The sequence below is a fragment of the Theropithecus gelada genome, chromosome 2 (genome assembly GCF_003255815.1).
Source record: "Theropithecus gelada isolate Dixy chromosome 2, Tgel_1.0, whole genome shotgun sequence".
Taxonomy (NCBI): Eukaryota; Metazoa; Chordata; class Mammalia; order Primates; family Cercopithecidae; genus Theropithecus; species Theropithecus gelada.
The window spans coordinates 184,125,804-184,147,014 of record NC_037669.1 but is presented as its reverse complement, the minus strand read 5'-3'; the positions used below and the strand labels follow the sequence as shown (position 1 = coordinate 184,147,014).

The 21,211-nt window shown below is 37.0% G+C and overlaps 1 protein-coding gene across 1 annotated transcript; it reads left to right on the top strand.

Moving 5' to 3' along the window:
• Positions 1-763: 763 nt before the first annotated feature.
• Positions 764-2,250, top strand: SST (somatostatin). Its single transcript, XM_025376747.1, has 2 exons — positions 764-1,026; positions 1,879-2,250. The coding sequence occupies exons 1-2, from the start codon at positions 889-891 to the stop codon at positions 2,089-2,091; spliced, it is 351 nt and encodes a 116-aa protein (XP_025232532.1). The 5' UTR covers positions 764-888; the 3' UTR covers positions 2,092-2,250.
• The last annotated feature ends 18,961 nt before the right edge of the window (positions 2,251-21,211 follow it).

Below are 21,211 nucleotides of genomic sequence, written 5' to 3'. Positions count from 1 at the left end.
TTAGATTGCCTTCCAGTTCTAAATTTCTCAGCACCAAAATGAAGTCAATTTCAATCTCTCTGTCTCTCTCCCTCCCATACATATACACATACTCATACATACATATGTTCACAATAGAAAGGCAGGTAGATCAGAAGTCTCAGTTGCTGAGAATCAGGGAGGGAGAGTGAGCCAGAGGTACCTTCTCCCCCATTTTAGAGAAGAGTGACGTTCTTTCAGAGCCCTGTTACATCTTCAAGACTTTTGATGAGATAATGGAGGAAATAAAGAGGGCGCAGTCCTTTTACTGTCCATATTTCATTCCCAGATCTGTTATTAGAGGAATGATTCTGATCTCCACCTGCCATACACATGTCCTTTTGCATTTGTCAGGCCTTCCTAAAATGTTTGAGTATGATGACAGATGGAGTTGTCTGGGTACATTTATGTGCATTTAAGGGTGATAGTGTATTTGCTCTTTAAGGGCTGAGTGTTTGAGCCTCTGTTTGTGTGTAATTGAGTGTGCATGTGTGGGAGTGAAATTATGGAATGTGTATGCTCATAGCACTGAGTGAAAATAAAAGATTGTATAAATCGTGGGGCTTGTGGAATTGTGAGTCCCTGTGCGTGTGCAGTATTTTTTTTTTAAGTAAGACACTTTAGATCTTGTCGCCTCCCTTGTCTTCTGTGATTGATTTTGCGAGACTAATGGTGCGTAAAAGGGCTGGTGAGATCTGGGGGCGCCTCCTAGCCTGACGTCAGAGAGAGAGTTTAAAACCGAGGGAGACGGTGGAGAGCACACAAGCCGCTTTAGGAGTCGCGAGGTTCGGAGCCATCGCTGCTGCCTGCTGATCCGCGCCTAGAGTTTGACCAGACACTCTTCAGCTCAGCTTTCCCGGCGCCGCCGAGATGCTGTCCTGCCGCCTCCAGTGCGCGCTGGCTGCGCTGTCCATCGTCCTGGCCCTGGGCGGTGTCACCGGCGCTCCCTCGGACCCCAGACTCCGTCAGTTTCTGCAGAAGTCCCTGGCTGCTGCCGCAGGGAAGCAGGTAAGGAGACTCCCTCGACGTCTCCCGGATTCTCCAGCCCTCCCTTACCCTTGCTCCTGCCCCATTGGTTTGGACGTAAGGGATGCTCAGTCCTTCTAAAGAGTTTCGGAGCTTTTCTGGGTCCCTCATCTCCCAAAGCTCTTGAGAAAACTTTCAAAGGCTAAAATCCCCTTCTAACTCTTTTTTCCCCCATGATAAGCGGAGTCGGGCACAGTTCAGGTGAGTTCTTACTTGGTATTCAAGAAAATTCCAAAACCTGGATAGTTGTCTGGGCACGAAGCGATGATGGCGTCTATCCCTGGTGCTGACCCTGGGAAGCGCTGACCCAGGTGCTGAAACGCAGACCTCGGAAGCTGCTACCTCTTCGCGTATCTCACTTCTAAACGTCGGGACTAGGGCAAAGGGGCACTCTAAAGACCAAACGCAGTATGTTCGAGATTGTGAGAAGTCTCGTTCCCTTGCAGTTTACTTGGTAAAATGATAAAACAATTCTACTTTGTAGCTCGTGATATGAAAATTGAATTAAATTGTTGGCACACACTTTATCTTACCAGAATGGTCTTAATGTGTGTGTGTGTGCGTGCGCGTGTGTGTGTGTTTTAAGCCTACAGGGACAGAAAGATTGCAGAAACATTTGAGCTCTTAAAGTCTTTTTGTGTAACTTGGTAATTATAGCAATTACCCTTATTTTTATATCCTGGATTGATTTTAAATGTGACAAAAAATGCGCAGCTGTAAAAACTGGATTTTGTGTGTGACCAAATCTGTTCTTTAATTTAGGCTTTTCAATTTTTTTCCATTGTCCTCCCTCCTTCTCTTTCTCTCTTTTTCTATCCCTTCTGCCATATACAGGAACTGGCCAAGTACTTCTTGGCAGAGCTGCTGTCTGAACCCAACCAGACGGAGAATGATGCCCTGGAACCCGAAGATCTGTCCCAGGCTGCTGAGCAGGATGAAATGAGGCTTGAGTTGCAGAGATCTGCTAACTCAAACCCAGCTATGGCACCCCGAGAACGCAAAGCTGGCTGCAAGAATTTCTTCTGGAAGACTTTCACATCCTGTTAGCTTTCTTAATTAGTAAAGTCCATACCAGACCTCTGATCCCTCACCCCTAAACCCCATCTCTCTTCCCTAATCCTCCAAATCCTCAGCGAGACCCTTGCATTAGAAATTGAAGACTGTAAATATAAAATAAAATTATGGTGAAATTATGAAAAATGTGAATTTGATTTCTATTGAGTAAATCTTGCTGTTCAATAATACATAATAAGCTTGAGTGGTGGTTTAAGTAAAGTTATTTGAGATAGGCACGTCAATGTTCACAAACCTCTATTTAAAATTCTCAGTGGCAATAAAGTTTACGTTTTAAATGATAACTATTATAACATGAGTCATTTTAAACCTAAATAGTTTCACATAACTCTATGCATTCAAACTTTAATTCAATGATAATTACTGGGAAGGGCTGACACAAACATTAATTACATATTAAATACACCTAAATTATATGTTGGACTATTGAAATGAGTGTGTGTGAATAGTTAGGCTGAAAAATCCAACTATCTACCAGGTTGATATGTAAAATACATAACATATGAAAAGATGGAAGGAAAAAAGTCTTTTAGTGGTTGAGAAAAAGTCTGGCTTAAATAGCTAAAATGAGGTTCTGATTTTGTTTCTAGTTTGTAAACACTTATCTAGAGAAATACCATTGCTTCTGTATCTTCTTTGACAATCCTCTCTAATTGAACAGTGCAAAATGACTGTTTTAAAAGCAAGCTTTTAAGATATTTTTTTCTCAGGGAGAAATATTGCTTTTATTGTAAGATTCCTTCTGGAAGTACCATAGGTTGCAAGAAATGCACATTGGTTTACCTCACTGAATGCTATCCATATTGCTGGTATTGGAGCTCAAAACCATAATTATGAAATAGCTGAAGGAGACATCTCTGGTATTCTCTTAATTTTATCAATATGGGAGTCAAATAAAAACACAAAAATTATTCTTAAATTCTCAGTAAAGGTGGTAGTCTTGTAACAACATGCTAAATGGGACCACTCAAGACAGAAATGGAAACATTGCTAATTTAATTTACAGAGACCTAAAGAGATATCCTTTTGGGGGATGTGTGTTTTAGCTATCAACTGCATTTCTGCGTAGCTACTGGAATAAAAACCAAACATAAATATCTAGGCTCAATATAAATCCTTGTAGTATAAACTAACTGGTCGTATCATAAAAACATTTAAGAAGAGCTTAATATTTTATAGAAAATATTTGTGTTAGATAATACACATTTGAATGTGGCTGGCTTAGAGGAAGTTAATTTCTGAACAGCTGATCAAACAAAAGAAAAAAAACCAAGCCACTTTACTAATCTCTGTGAAAACAGAACATCCTTTGATGCTCTGGTATATCTTTTATTTACAAGACATTTAGGTGTGGGGATTAATGCATGTCCACTTATGGGATCTGTCTGTGCTAAATGCCTTATGTACATCTGGCTACCAAAAAAACCTCAGTGGAGTAATAGCATCATATTATAATTAAAGCACAGATGAGAACACAACTTAATGATTTTCTGGGCCGTGTATGAGTGTCAGGGGATTTCGAGTTTTTAGTACCACCTTTGTTGTCAGTTCTCAATAGTAGTACGAAAATAATTGGCTTGGGAGGCTGAGGTGGGGGCATCACGAGGTCAGGAGATCGAGACCATCCTAGTTAACAAGGTGAAACCCCCTCTCTACTAAAAAAAATACAAAAAATTAGCCAGGTGTGGTGGCCGGTACCTGTAGTCTCAACTACTTGGGAGGCCGAGGCAGGAGAATGGCATGAACCTGGGAGGCGGAGGTTGCAGTGAGCCGAGATAGCACCACTGCACTCCAGCCTGGGTGACAGAGTGAGACTCCATCAAAAAAAAAAAAAAAGAAAAAAAAAACAAAGAAAGAAAGAAAGAAAGAAAGAAAGAAAGAAAGAAAGAAAGAAAGAAAGAAAGAAAGAAAGAAAGAAAGAAAGAAAGAAAGAAAGAAAAAATAATTGGCAAGAATTATGTAGTCATATGCTCACATACATAGATATTTTTAAAGCTTAAATTGAGTAAAACATCTGAACATAATCAACTATCTTTCAGCCTCAGTTTGCCCACTTCTGTAAGCAGAGGTTCGTATTAGAAAAGGCACTCACATCTCTTTTAGATGTGACTGCCAACTGCTATTTTGTGCTTTGACATTGACAAGGGTGCTCAAGGAGGGCTGATTTTGGGCTGTTTTAAGTAATATATAGAGTATAGCTTTGTTCTGCTTTGTTTTATTTTACATATACAGAGGATCTTGCTTTTTACTTCCTATTTAGTTCATTTGAGTTCCTTTTAAGTCTGATTCACTGAAAGAGTCTAGCATTCTAGCCTGTTTATTACCTAGCCACAGTGAATCATCTATATATTTTCCTTCTTGCCTGCCACAACCACGTGCTTCAGCCATCCTGAGCAGCCTGGTATTTCTTTTAATGGAAAAAATTGGGCTAGGTGTTCTTTACTGCTGGACCTTACTTTTCCCACCCGAAACTAGGCACACAGCAGAACTAATCCCTTGCATTTATGACGATTCACTGAGACCATGTATTTAAAATTCTTAGTACACGCTGAACAGTAAATAAATGTTAGATGTTACAACTGATGTCAACTTTTTTTCTCATATGTGGTATGCTTCCCAGCCTCTTTTTCTTTGCCTTTGCTATTTCCTGCTGTTTCCACGGGATAAACCTAATCTAGTCTTGAAGGTCCATATTACATACTTCTTGCCCATAAAATTCTTCTTTTATACCCTCAAGTGGAATACCTGCCTTCTCTAATCTGTGTCTTAATCTGTGTCTCTTTCATGGCGCTTATTTATCACTTTGAACCATTCATGATAGTTGCATGAATGTATGCAGAAGAGTGAGTGAGTGTTTGTGTGAACTTCCTTCGAATAGATATGTGTCTGATTCATATTTATGGTCCACTCAGAATCTCATACAGTGTCTTATGTATAATAGTGTCTCAGTGCTCATTGAAAAAGTGAGTGAATGATCTATGAACTTACAGTGTCTAGTGAAATAAATCTCTCTTTATGAGGAGACAACATTCTTATTGCTTTAGTTGGCATAGGAAAATGACATTAGTGGCCATTTTCTGTCATGCTAGTGTGATGACAGAAATAGCACATAGTTATGATTTTAATAACCACTAAAGCATGTGGTTAGCAGACTCAGTCATTTTGGAAGCTTCAACCCGTTCAATTTTCCTTAACCATGGTACAAAACCCTTGGCAGGGCTGCTTAACTGTCCATCAACTATGGGGCTCAGAGTTATAGAAAATTAGATTCACTAACCTTTTTCTCACATTTGTTTATTTCAAGATCATGTAGATCCATTTTTGACCCTAATACATGGCCACTTTTCTTGGCCTTTACTGAAACTATTCTCAACATATTGACAATTCAGTTTTATAGTGACACAAAGTGTACCTTTAATTCTAAGTATCCAATATGAAAGGAGTCTCAGAAATGATATTGTCCTCACCACTTATGTTACTGCAAGATGACTTGGAGAGATTAAGGTTTCTAAGAAAACAGTAAGTTGCCACAGAGTTTGAACAAAGCTAGACTCTCCCTCTCCTATCTCAGGGTTATTTTGATTATTCCACTACACTGTCCCACAAGGAATCTACCATTCTAGATAATTGGTATGTTTTATTAGTCTGATGTGAATACTAATTTTGTTCCTGGAGCTTCCTTACCCTCCACTAAACAGTTTGTTTTCTTCTGAAAGGGAACAAGACAATTGGTACAAAACAACGTGTACATTAGGAAGAAGTGGTAAAGGCATTGAATAGGAAGAAAAGAAACTCAAGGGACTGTCTTTCACTAGATTAGACCCAAGAAATAAAGGATGCTTCTGTCCTGGAGTGGAAAAGAAGTGGCTGTCCCAGAAAATAGAAAATTTTTAAAATAAAGAAATAGTAGTGTGCCTTGAGAGGTAGTCTTCAAATCAGTCATGGTTCACAACCACAAAACTAAGGAGACACTTTGATGACCACACCCCTGGCTCTTTAGTAAATGAGAATGAATGCTTCAATTCCAGGGGTTCTTCTTTTTATTACCTAAAATGTGCCTCAATGTCAAGGATGTGCTGGAAACTGGGAAACAAAGTTTACATGTCAAGGACCCTGCTTTCAGGAAGCTGAGTCGAATAGGTAACATACATTCATAAAAAATAACCAAATGCTATAATGGAAGTTTGTACAGAGTGCTAGGAAATGACTTCTGTAGGAGTTGGGAAAAGCTGTCAATGACTCCTCTCTCTTTCTGTGTCTCTCTCGCTAAACTATTTTTTCTTATTGGTTTTTAATTATGTTTTAGAAGTCTAAATGGTTTTATTCTGCATGAAATGAATAAGTTATAGGTATAATGATGTAGTATACACTTTGATAACATAATCCACATTAGCTTGAAATGAGTTAATATTTCTCTTGCATGTGAAGAAATGGAGAATCAAAGAGATTAAGTAACTTGCCAAAGGTGTCCCCAGCTGCTTAAAGGTAGAGATGAAACCAGGTCATCTGATTTCCAATCCAATGCTCTTCCTACTGTAACTTAGGGAAAAGAGCAGAGTTAAAGGAAAATTGTAACTTGCTGGGCAAATTAAGAATAGATCAGCTCTAGGCCATCTAACTTAGCTCTTCAATTTATAATACAAATGGGTATTACTACTCTATTATTGTTAGAGGAGAAAGTGATTTAGGCTCTGGGATTGGGATTTCATTTTGTGACTTTACTAGGGGCATTATTTCCAAGGAATTATTTGTAACCTTTCTTCTCATATATTCAATGTCATCGCTTTAACTTTACTAAATGAATAAATGGATAGACACATAAAAAATAAAATCAGTGACCTCATGTTTTAAGCACTCCTTTTGTCATTAAATTCCTCATACACAGGTTTTAGTACAACTCAGGATGTGGGCACATTTAGCCTTAAGCAACTACGAATTGACTGGTCACAGTCTTTACTGCACAGGCCATGATATCTGCCTCCGTCATGACTGGGTAGTAGCCATGTCTTCCACCCTCTGACCTTGTAGGTGTACCTGTAAAAAGTTGGCCTGAGCTGAAATCTGGAGACCTGAGTATTTCTTTTTGAGATTTATAAATGAGGTTAACTTTTATGTAATAAGCATTTATGTCATTGAAGTTGATATACCTCTCAGGGTCTCACATGAATATTCTAGGTCACATAAGTAGTAAAGGGTCTAATATAAATATTCTAGGTCACAGAAATTGTCATTTTATTTCTATTAGCTTCATATGTTTTTAGAATATGGTACATTAGGATGATGAAGTTGTTATCCAGATATTAAATAGTACTATTAATATAAATAGTATTTCAAAGAAATTCAGACATTTAAGGTAAAGTTCAAATAGTTAAGAAGGATAATGCATTTCTAGTTAATTGCTGCTTAATTCTATCTTTCCTGTATAAAAACCTGAAAGTACATTTTTATTTCCAATGCTGCATTAAGGTCAGATGACACACTTTATGAAGGAAAATATTAAACTGCCCTAAAACTGCTGTCCTTGGGTATCAATTTGTTCAGCTACAAAATGCACATCATGACAGTTAAAATTCTGTATGTAGTATATTCTATACTACATATAGTAGTATATTGTATACTATATGTAGTAAATTCTATATGCAGTAGGACGTAATTTTCCCCTCACTTTTCCACGTACATTTACTCACCACCCGAAACAAGGATGGAAAGCAACGATTTTACTAAACTTCTCACCACTCCCTTCTTCATCATCATTTTTGTTTGTAATTATACATGGATTAGCAGGACGGACTCATGTGTAAGACCCCTAATCAAGTTCTGCAGTCTTTGCAAAGTCTTCTGGAATTCCTCAGCAATCAGGCTCTTTCTCTCATCGGAATTACCAAACAGTCACTTTTGGGTTACTTGTTTTCATCGCAGCAAACTGATTTCTGAAGTTGTTGTTGCTGCCTTCCGTCTTCATTCTCCTCTCCTTCTTCCTCTTTCTCTTCCCAGTTCTTCTTTTCTAATACACACTTTGAGTAACCCACCCCTCTGTGTATTCTCAGCAGTGTGGTTGAAATTGACTCCATTTCCAGTTCAGGAATGATATTAGAATGGATTAAGCCATTTAGAATATATCATCCCCTAGACATAGGGATTGGTTCACCTATAGTCACATGACCATAAACTTCTCTGGGCACTACTGGGACATCTGACAGTTCTGATTGTGGATGAAGAGGTAGTCCTGAGAGCTTCTGTCAATCATATTAAGATTTTCTCTGCAGTTTGAAAGCCTGTGTTGTAGAAGGCAGAGTGGAGAGATGTAATAAAATTGGGTATTTTGTGTACTTATTAAAGTACAATATTAACCTTAATTTTGAAAAAAACCTCACCATTATATTTTTTGGTATGTATGATCCAGTAAGTTCTTTTTATTTTTTAAAAGTCATTTGGGTAAGATTTTCCTTTACTTTTAACCGAATTTTTCTTTCACATGCACCTAGTACTATCTTGTGTTACTAGTGTTGTGTGTACACATGTACATGCGTGTTTCTATGGTTATGTTTTTGTTTACATATTTATAGCGACTTATATATTAATGTTTATCCCAACGTTTCAACATGAAAGTTCTGAGGAAAAAAAGGCTAGGCTTTACTAGACTTTTTATCTTTTGAAAACTCTAGTATGTGACTGGCATATACTAGCTTCTTTACAAATGCCTTTGATAATAAAGGAAAGAACCACTTACAATTTTAAAAATATTTTCCAATTTATTAAAGTGGTCTGCAATCTCACTGGAACTTCACACATTTTATAATTCATAAGTTAGACAATAGAATAGTAATTTATAACTCCATTTTTAAAGATATAGAAACTGATGTTCAAGGTATTTAAACCACTTGCCCGAAGTCGCCGATAGCTTACATGGAAAAGTTTAAAATTAAGACTGGCTTTTCTGAAGAATTAACCCTTAAAAACATGTGGACAATTATTATTTCCCTTACCTGAGTGCTTTCTTCTCCAGACTAAATTCCTTCAGTTACTTTAACATTTCTTGCATAGCCTAATTTCAAATTCTCTTCACCACTTTGGATGCTCTGTCCAAGAACTGCTTAAATTAATCTATATTTCTTAAAGGGCGATATCCAAAACAATATGCAATATTACAAGTGACAGCTAATTAATACCCTCCAAAATGGAACTGCTTCATCCTTCTAGAGTAGAAGAGGTTCCCTTCTATTAATGCGGCCCCAGAGCGGGGCTGCAGTGCTATAGCTGTTCACTTTTGGTGGGTGCTATCTTGTTGTGAAGAACCATCTATAAATCAGTCCTAACTTTTGTTCTTAATCAAGTAGTTATAAGGAATCCCTTCATGAGGTGGTGGATGTGGGTTATCTACCCATAGAAGAAGTAGTGTAGTAGGTGTAGAGACTGTGGGTACCTGGGACCGCTTGCTTATGCTTACTTGCGCCTTCAAGATGTGTATGGGCCTTAAATCGTACATATCATTCTCATTTGTTAATGAAATGCTGCTGCTGCATGCACCCAAGCTTATGGGCTGGTGGATCAGTCAGTACTCAATTCCTGGAAACTCAGACTGCAGTGTAACTTGATAGACTCCGGTCAAGCATTCAATCTCTACTAGGGTCTAGGAAGAAGCCAGAAGCTGTGGGTTTTTGGTTTTGTTTTTAAAGGAGCATGGTTATCTCTATAGGATAGAATAGCTTAATTCCAAAACATGATTCATCATGAATCACCTACAGGAGCTAGCCAAATCTTCCCTAAAGCCCTCCTATGTGCCACATGCAATCCAAACAGGATGACTCTTTTGGGAATTATGGTCAAAATGGTAGAGCTGCTTATACTGAAGCCCAGATCTATTTGAAATACTTATTTTCTTCTAAGTCTTTCTAAAACCTAGGAGATTTTCAGATTACTTGGTAACGGGCCTCAGTTGTATGTCCAAAAAAGGTATATACTGCTTCCATTCTAGAATCCCACTAGCCATTTTGTCTCTTTTCGTTAGGAGGTGAGAATAGGTGCATCTTACTTCATCTTGGTAAGAATATTACTCATTCCACCATGAAGACACATACACGTGTATATTCATTGCAGCACTATTTGCAATAGCAAAGGCATGGAATAAACCTAAATACCCATCAATGACAGACTGAATAAAGAAAATGTGGTGCATATACACCATGGAATATTACACAGCTATAAAAAAGAACGAGATCATGTCTTTTGCAGCAACATGAATGGGTCTGGAGGCCATAATTTCAAGCAAACTAACACAGGAACAGAGAACCAAATACCACATGTTCTCAGTTATAGGTAGGAGTTAAAGATTAGGAACATATGGATACAAAGGAGGAAAGTTGGCACTGGAGCCTACTTGAGGGTAAACGGTGACAGGAGGGAGAAGAATAAAAAACTATCTATAGGGTACTATCTTTACTATTTCAGTGACAAAATAATCTGTACACCAAACCCCTGTGACACAAAATTTACCTATAAAACAAACCTGCAATATACTCCTGAACCTAAAATAACAGTAAAAAAAAAAAAATCTCAATACGACCCAGACCACTAGATCCCTAGATATTTCAGTGAAGTTGAAGGCCCTTGAAGTTTTCTGGAATTCATTTGGCACCTTGTAGCATGCATGTGTCTTACCAAGATGTTTAGAGATGTTGCTCTATTTAATGAACAGGCACAATGTCCTGTGAAATGTAGAGGCGATTGAAGTCCCTCCTAAGTGGATTATGTAATAACATAGAGTTTGAGAGTTGATGTACCCCCAGCTAGGATCATGAAAGTATATTCCTATCCTGGCCAACTAGAAGAAAACTATTTCTGTTGATCTTATCAACAAGTATAGAGAGGAAAATACATTCTCCAGATCAACAGCTATATACCAGGTGCCAGGGAATGTGCTGTTCTGGAGCAACAGTTGCAGTTGGAGTTACTATTTTAATAATTTTATGACACCTCACTGCCATTTTTCAACATCCATCTGTCTTCTGCACAAATCAAATATAGGTGACTTGTGTGGAAATGCTACAGGAATTACTAGCTCTGTATTTTTTAAGTCTTTGATGGTGACACAAACCTCTGCAGTCCTTCTTGAGATGTGGTATTGTTTTTGGTTTGCTATTTGATAGGTTGAGGCAGTTCTGTTGGCTTCCATCTGCCTTTTCTACAACAATGGCTCCTTTCTGTGGATCAGGGAGTCATTTTGGGAATTCTGTCAGTTGGGGAGATTTTCTATTTCAACTCTGCGTTTTAGACCTTGGGAAGATCCCCAAAGTGGGTACAGGGACACATTGTGCTTATTGGGAGATGAATCTGAACTAAAAGTTTATTATCACCTGATATCCATAAGCTCCTACACTGACTTGTGGACAACAGTGGAGTTTTGATTTTGTAAGAATTAGCATGAGTTTGGAGCTAATATCCAATAATTGCCCCCAAACCCTGGCAATTTCTTCTTTCTTAATATACAGTTACCCTGATCAATGCATGCAAATCTCTTTGGGGAGGTTAAAAGTATACATTTTTGGCTGTTTAGTAGGGTTCTTCCTCAAGTAGATCAGCCTTCTCTTCATTCAAGGAGCTCTGGTCTGTGAACTGGCTCAAATATTGGAACTGGTTGAAGTGTTATAGCTTTTTATTGTGGCAATTCAAGTCACCTTGATATCCACTAGACTTAGAGGGTTTTTTTTAAAGAAATATATATACACAAAATATATGTAAAATATATTATATATATATGTAAAATATATTTTATATATAATATATGTAAAATATATGTAAAATATATTATATATAACATATGTAAAATATATTATATAATATATGTAAAATATATTATATAATATATGTAAAATATATTATATAATATATGTAAAATATATTATATAATATATGTAAAATATATTATATACAAAATATAAAATATATAATATATAAAATATATTATATAATATAGATAAATATATTATATATAATGTATATAAATATATATATAATATATAAAAAAATATAATGCCCATTGACTTCAGTTTCAGGGAAAACCAGGATCAATTAAACAATACTGAAGATCTCTGTTGGTCAAATCATTTTGACTTCTACTTTACCTCTACTGCTTGTTGTGGTAAGCACATTCACCTCATCTCTGGCTTTAAGCACCATTATTGGCCTCTGATACCCCAGGATCTGAAAATAAAGTGGACTCCCAGGAATTCACGGAGTTCATTTTAATGACAGCAACTTTTACTGTTATTTCCGGCCTACAGAGGAGAGACTTCATGAGGCTTCACAGAGCTCTGTGGGCGTTTTCCCATTCACAGCCTTGGTAGAAAGAGTGTTGCTGGTCCCTCTCACAGGTCATAGGTAGGAGGTGAATGAGCAAGTGTTATGTGATAAAGCCACTCCAGTATTCCAAGCTCCTCAATCCAGGATAATTTCCTCTGTCATAAACCAATAAAACATTACTTTAACTTTATTTAGTGTAGGCCACTTTAGGGTTTAGGTTCCAATCAACTAAGCAAGAAAACTCTGAGAGCCACTTCTAGCCACCAGAGCTAATAGTACACATAACCAAGAATATCTCCTTAATATGCCCATATTAACCAGTTTAGTCTAATCTAACATTATATTTCTTTCATTCTTAGTATCCATTCTCATACAAATCTCTCAGTCTTTTTTTCAACACTTTTTAGCAAAATTGTAAAATTTTTTTGGTGGTACTTTCTCAAGGTCACTCCTATACCTTACCGCCTGGGAACTGTTGGGATTTGATTCTATGATAGCTCCAGAAACAAAGGAGATGGTGGGGATACATCCTAAGGAGAAAGGATCAGCAGCCCTTTTAAGGCCACTGTTTTAGTGGAGTATTAAAGTTTCTTCAAGAAAAGGGAGACTAACTTCTTTGGACAACGGTAAAAGGAGATTTGGCAGAATTTAGGGGTTCAAGTTTGCCAACTTCACCAGAATCTGATCACATATCCCCATCCACCAGTCTTCAATATCCTACTCCTCTCTAAACAACACATTGAGCCTAAAAGACCCTTTCATGTTATTAATTCAATTTGCATATAATTTTTTCATTTTTAGAATTGAATTTTGGTTTTAGTTTTAAGAAATCTTAGCCTTGCAGCTAAGGAAATAAAAGTCACTTTTCGAGTAACAATAGATGCTTTCTGGTCACTTACCTACACATTGAGCTGGGAAATTAAATCCGTGAGCTCATATTTTTTTCTCAGGTTGTCCAATACCATTATTTCCAGTATCCTCCTTATTTTCATGAAAATGTTCTTGGTAGCAAGTACTTGGCCATCCAAAGCCTTGCTTTCTATAAGTTCTTGATTATTGGCACCTACAGGTGGTAATTCAGGTAAATTTTATGTCATGGGCTACAAATATCCCCTTTACCACAGACTTATTAATGCCTATAAGTATAATGAATTCTGTTAATTAGATAGCCCAGAACCAATTCAGAGAATCCATCTTTAAGGTCCTGTTCCCATGGAACAAACTTTGGTACCAATTTCTGTATCAACTGGAATTTGATCAGGATTGTAGAATCACTATCTGTGATATGGAATACAGGACTTTTAAACAGAGATTAAACCTTACACAGTTGTGGGGGGCTGGTGATAAAAGTTTATAGGAGACTACTTTGGTGGTTTGCCTGAAGTCACTTGTAGTCAACAGTGATAAAAGTTGAGAAGAAAAGCTGACTGTAAAATGAGATGAACAAGAGAAACCTGGGAACTGTGTTAAGTAGATTTCATAAGAATTAATAGGAATCCACCGGGCACCGTGGCTCACACCTGTAATCCCAGCACTTTGGGAGGTCAAGGAGGGCATATCACGAGATCAGGAGATCGAGACCATCCTGGCTAACACGGTAAAACCCCATCTCTACTAAAAATACAAAAAATTAGCCGGGCGCGGTGGCGGGCACCTGTGGTCCCAGCTACTTGGGAGGCTGAGGCAGGAGAATGGTGTGAACCCGGGAGGTGGAGCTTGCAGTGAGCCGAGATCGCGCCACTGCACTCCAGCCTGGGCGACTGAGTGAGACTCCGTCCCAAAAGAAAAAAGAAAAAAAAAAAAAAGAATTAACCTGAATCCTTATCTGTCTCTCACTGTCTCCAACCTCAACCACTTGAGAGACTTGTAAAAACAGCTGGTGTTCTTGGGCAAAGATCTGTGTACATGCTTGTCCCAGGAGTCAGAGAAGAAAAAGAAAGGGATATGGTGGGAGCTGGAGCAGCTACGGACCCAGCTGCTGCTCCAAGTTACTAAGGTGAGCCAGCAGATCAATGGCAACATGTGCAAATTGCAGTGCTTCCTGGAATCCTACATCGTACAGGTTGCTGTCTCACTTTCACCTTCTAAATCTCGTGTAAAAAAAAAAAATTTTTTTTGAGACAGGGTCTCCTTGTGTTGTCCAGGCTAGAGTGCAGTGGCACAATCATGGCTCACTGCAGCCTTGACCTCTTGGGCTCAAAATATCCTCTCACCTCAGCTTCCCTAGTAGCTGTGACTACAGGTGCGTGCCACCGTGCCTGGCTAATTTTTGAATTTAAAAAAAATGGAGATGGGGTTTCCATGTTGCCCAGGCTGGTCTTGAACTCCTGAGCTCAAGCAATTATTTCACCTTGGCCTTCCAAAGTGCTGGGATTACATGCGTGAGCCACTCATGTAAATTTTTTTTACGTCTAGCCCTAACCTGGAATCTATGCCAGGTGGGGGATTCTGCAGAACATAGCTCCAGCTTAACTAGCCACAGTTGGTAAGAAGTGTAGGCGAACTCATTTATTAGAACTTCTTTATTGATAACTTTTTAATTAGAGCTCTTACTCTCTTGAGAGTACATTTCAAACACATTTACATTTAGTGATGAGTGCTTCTGTGTATTATTAAGGAATTGTGTCATGGAAAATAAATCTGGAAAATATGGCATAAACGGGAGCAAAAATTATTGTCTCTTTTAATTTGTCTTTTCTAATTTTTCAGTTATCTGTATAAGCAATAGACCAACTATTGCATGGCCTAAAATGGCTATATTCTGATCAGCGTATCAGTACAAGTTGTCCCTTTCAAACTCTTCACCAAACAAGTTCAATTCTGCAGTGTAGAAAATAACACAGAACGCAAGAATGATAAAACATTGTAGAAGAAAAAAAATTAAAATCCACTCTTAAGAATTTTAAAGGCAGCAGAGGAATTAGAGTGTCCAGGTACAGGGAAGAAAAAATAAATTATAAGATTATATTTGGAAAGATATGTAGTACAGATAAAATGAAAAAATAGTGCCTCAAGTTGGAGTTTGCAATGTTTCCAAGACCTAAGTATATGTTGTTTACAAGAAATGTATAAGCATGAAGACATAGATAGATTAAAAGTAAATGATGACAAAGGTACACCGTGATAATCAAATCAAAAGAAAATGGAACATTTCATATTAATTTCAGACAAAGAACACTTCAGAACAAGAAAAGTTATAGGGATAAGGAGGACATTACATAATGATAAAAGAGTCAGTCCTCCAAGAAGATTATTATCATTAACATGTATGCACCTAACCACAGAGTATCAAAATGTTTGAGGCAAAACTGACAAAGGTGCGAGGAAAAATAAACAAATCTACAGATAAACAAATCTATGGTTGGAGACTGCAATGTGTCTCTATCAATAATGTGCATATCCAACAAACAGAAAATCAGTAAGGATATAGTTGACTTAAACAGCACCATTAATCAACTAGAACGAATTGACATTTATAGAATACTTCAGCCAACAACAGCAGAATACACATTTTTCTTAAGCTCACATGGAACATTAACCAAGACAGACCACATTCTGAGTCATAAAACATACCTAAACAAATTTTTAGAATTAAAATAATTAAATAAAAAAAGTAAAAACATCATACCAAGTATGCTCTAAGAACATAATGAAATTAAACTAAAAAATCAGAACAGAAAAATAGCTGGAACTCTCCCAAATATTTATGGATTAAACAACATAATTTTAAATAACACACGAATTAAAGAAGTTACAAAAATTAAAACAATGTTTTTAAAATTTTTAAATATTTTCCTTGTAATAGGTACTAAAACACAATTTTAACCAAAGAAAAATGAAAATATAACTTTATCCAAATTTGTGGGATGCAGCAAAAGCAGTTCTTAGTAGAAAATTTATAGCATTAAATGGATGTATTAGAAAAGAAGAAAGATCAGGCCAGGCACAGTGCTCACACCTGTAATGACACTTTGGGAGGCCGAGGTGTGCAGATGGCTTGAGCCCAGGAGTTCTAGACCAACCTTGACAATGTGGCAAAACCCTGCCTCTAAAAAAATTTTTTAAAAAATTAGCCAGGGATGGTAGTGTACCCCTGTACTCTGAGCTACTTCAGTGACTGAGGTGGGAGGATCGCTTGAGTTGGGGAGGTTGAGGCTGCAGTGAGCCATGATCCTGCCACTGCACTCCAGCCTGGAAGACAGAGGGAGACCTTGTCTCAAAAAATGAAAGAAAAGAAGAAAGACCTGAATTAAGTACGTACCTCAGGAAACTGAAGAAAGATAAGCAATATAAATCCAAAGCAAGCAGAAGAAAATGAGTAATAAAATTTAGAACAAAAATTAAAAACAGAAAATCAATAGAAAAAAATCAATGTAATCAAGAGTTGGTTCTTTAAAAAGATCAATAAAATGGATAAACCTCCAGCCAAGGTAACAGAAAAAAAAGAGCGAGAAGACAAAAATGAAAAATGACAAGTATCATAAATCAAAAGGGGTAATCGTTACTACTTCTACAGTAACTAAAAAGATAAAAAAGGAATATTGTGAACAGATCCATGTCTACAAATTTAATAATTTAGATAAAATGGACCAATTTACTGAAAGATAAAAACCACTCATACTTGTATAAGAAGACATAGGTAATCTAAATGGACTGATTTCTACCAAAGCAATTGAATGAGAAATGAATAACTTTCCAAAAATGAAGCACCAGGCCCAGATGATTTTACTGCTAAATACTACCAAACATTTAAGGAATAAATTATACTATTGTTTACAATGTCTTCCAGAAAATACAAGCAGAGGAAAGCAGATAAAGCATTACAAGAAAGAAAATCTACACAACATTTCTCATGAACATAGATGCAAAAATCATTAAAAAAACAAAGCCAACAATGTCCAAAAGAATTATAACTACAACCAACTGGGGCTTTTCTACAAGTATACAGATCTGGTTTAACATTAAAAAATCAATCAGTGTAATCCATCACATAAAGTAACTGAAGAAGAGATGGCACAAACAAATGGAAAAACATTCCATGCTCATGGATAGGAAGAATCAATATTATGAAAATGGTCACATTGCCCAAAGCAATTTATAGATTGAATGCTATTCCCATTAAAATACCATTGACATTCTTCACAGAATTAGAAAACACCATTTAAAAATTGATACAGAACCGAAAACAGCCTCAATAGCCAAGACAATGCTAAGCAAAAAGAAAGACACTGGAAACATCATGCTATCTGAATTCAAACTATACTATGAGGCTGTAACCAAAGCAACATGGTACAGGTATAAGAATAGGCATATAGACCACTGGAACAGAATAGAGAACCCAGAAATAAGACTGAACACCTACACATCTGATCTTTGACAAACCTGACAGAAGCAAACAATGGAGAAAGGATTTCCTCTTTAGTAAACGGTGCTAGGAGAAATGGCTAGTCATATGCAGAAAAACTGAAACAGGACTCCTTCCTTACATCATATACAAAAATAAACACAAGATGGATTAAAGACTTAAATGTAAAACACAAAACTATAAAAATCCTAGAAGACAATGTAGGCAATACCATTCAGGACATAGGCACAGACAAAGATTTCACGATGAAGACTCCAAAAGCAATTGCAACAAAAGCTAAAATTGGCAAATGGGATCTAATCAAACTAAAGAACTTCTGCGCAGCAAAAGAAACTATCATTAGGGTAAACAGACAACCTACAGAATGGGAGACAATTTTTGCAATCTGTCAATTTGACAAAGGCCTAATATCCAGCATCTATAAGGATCTTAAACAAATTTACAAGAAAAAACAAATTACTTCATTCAAAAGTGGGCAAAGGACATGAATGGACACTTTTCAAAAGAAGGTATACATGCGTCCAACAAACATATAAAAAGAAACTCAATATCACTGATCATTAGAAACATGCAAATCAAAACCACAATGAGATACCATCTCGTGCCAGTCAGAATAGCTATTATGAAAAAGTCAAAAAACAGCAAATGTTGGTGAGGCTGTGGAGAAAAAGGAATGCTTTTACACTGTTGGTGAGAATGTAGATTAGTTCAATCATTGTGGAAAACAGTGTGGTGATTCCTCACAGACCTAGAGGCAGAAATACCATTTTACCCAACAATTCCATTACGGGGTATATACCAAATAAATAGAAATTGTTCTATTATAAAAACACATGCACATGTATGTTCATTGGAGCACTATTCACAATGGCAAAGACATGGAATCAACCTAAATCCCCATCTGTGCCAGACTGGATAAAGAAAACGTGGTACATATATACCATGGAATACTATGTAGCCATAAAATAGAATGAGATCATGTCCTTTGCAGGGACATGGATGGAGCTGGAAGCCATTATCTTCAGCAAAATAATGTGAGGACAGAAAGTTAAATACCACCTGTTCTCACTTGTAAGTGGGAGCTAAGTGATGAGAACACATGGACACACTGGGGAGAACAACACACACTGGGGCCTATCAGGGGAGGCGAAGGGAGGGAGAGCAACAGGAAGAATAGCTAATGGATGCTGAGCTTAATACCTGGCTGACAATTGAATAGGATCTGTGCAGCAAACCACCATGGCACACCTTTACCTATGTAACAAACCTGCACATTCTGCACATGTACCCCTGAACTTAAAATAAAACTTAGAAATTATGAAAAAAGAAAAAAAGAAATTGAAGAATAAAAATAGCATGATTATATTAACAGATTAAAAAAAAAAAGTGTTAGAGACCAGCCTGACCAACACGCAGAAACCTCATCTCTACTAAAAATACAAAATTAGCTGGGCATAGTGGCTCATGCCTGTAATCCCAGCCACTCGGAAGGCTGAGGCAGGAGAATCACTTGAACCCTGGAGGCAGAGGTTGTGGTGAGCCGAGATTGCGCCATTGCACTCCAGCCTGGGCAACAAGAGTGAAACTCCATCTTGAAAAAAGAAAAAGAAAAAAAGAAAAAAAGCATTTGACAAAATCCAACATCTATTCAACATAAAAGAGCTCAGCAAACTAGGAGGAAAAATTCTTCAACTTTATGAAGAATGTCTACAACAAACTTACAGCTAACATCATACTTACTGATGAGAAACTAGATACTTCCCCCCTAAAACTGTGAAAAGGTATGTCCTGTTACCCTAGTCCTACTCAACATCATACAGGAAGTCCTAGTTAATGTAATATGATAATAAAAGAAAAATTTTAAAAGCATACAGATTGAAAAGAAAGAAAGCTGTTTCTGTTTGCAGATGACATAATTTTCTATGTAGAAAATCCCAAAGAATTAGAAACAACAACAAAAATACTCTGGATTTAACAAGTGATTATAGTGAGGTTTGTGGGATACAAGCTTAATATACAAAAGACACTTATTTTCCAAATGCCATAAATGAATGATTGAAATTTAATGTTGAAACACAATATAATGACATTAGCATCAAAACATAAATAAACAAAAAAAATTTAAAAATGCCCAAATATGATCTACCAAAATATATACAAGATCTATATGAGGAAAACTATGAAACTTTGATGAAAGAAATTTTTAAAAATTCAAATAAATTGAGAGATACTCTATGATCATGGGTAGGATGATTCAACATTGTAAAGATATCAATTCTTCTCAACTTGATCTATAGATTCAATGTACTCTCAATCAAAATATCAGCAAGAAATATGGTAGATGTTGACAAATGCCTTCTAAAGTGTACAAAAAACACAAAAGACCCATGATAGCCAACACAATACTGCAGAGCAAAGTTGGAGGACTGACAGTACCCTACATTAAGCCTTACCATAAGACTACAGTAGTCAAGATAGCCTGATATTGGAGCAACAATTGATGAATAGTTAATTACAACAGAACAAAATGCCCAGAATGCAATTAATTGATCTTTGACAAATAGGTAAAGATAATTTAATGGAAAAAGAAAACTATTTTCAACAAATCGTACTGGGATAATTAGATGATCATATGCAAAACAGAAAAGAAAGCAACAAATGAAACAAAATAAAATAAAAACAAAAAGTCAAAGGATCTAAACACAAACAATGCAGCTTTCACAAAAATTTACGCAAAAGGTAACCAAATGGAAACAAAAATATATAAATGATCTAGAACAGTGGTCCCCAACCTCTTTGGCACCAGGAACCAGTTTCATGGAAGACATGTTTTTTCCACAGACAAGGGGTAGGGGGATGATTTGGGGATAAAACTGTTCCACCTCAGATCATCAGGCATTAGATCCTCATAAGGAACACGCAACCTATGTCCCTCACGTGCACAGTTCATGATAGGTTTTGCACTCCTGTGAGAATTTAATGTCGCCACTGATTGGACAGGAGGTGGAGCTCAGGTGATAATGCTTGCTCACCCACTGCTCACCTCCTGCCATGCAGCCTGTTTTCTCACAGGCCACGGACTGGTACCACTCCATGGCCTGGGGGGTGGGGACCTCTGATCTAGAAGATAACATGGGAGAAAATCTGGGTGACTTTTACATTCAACATCAAATGGATGACCCAAGGGAAAAAATGATAAGTTGAAACTTTATAAAAATTAAAAACTTATCTGTGGAAGACACTGCTAAGAGAATAATAAGATGAGCCACAGAGTGGGAAAAACTATTATAGAACAGACATTTGATGAAGGACTTCTGTATTAGTGTTCTCTAGAGGAATAGAACTAGTAGGATAGATGTATATATATAAAGGGGAGTTTATTAAGGAGTATTGACTCACATGATCACAATGTGAGACCTCACAATAGGC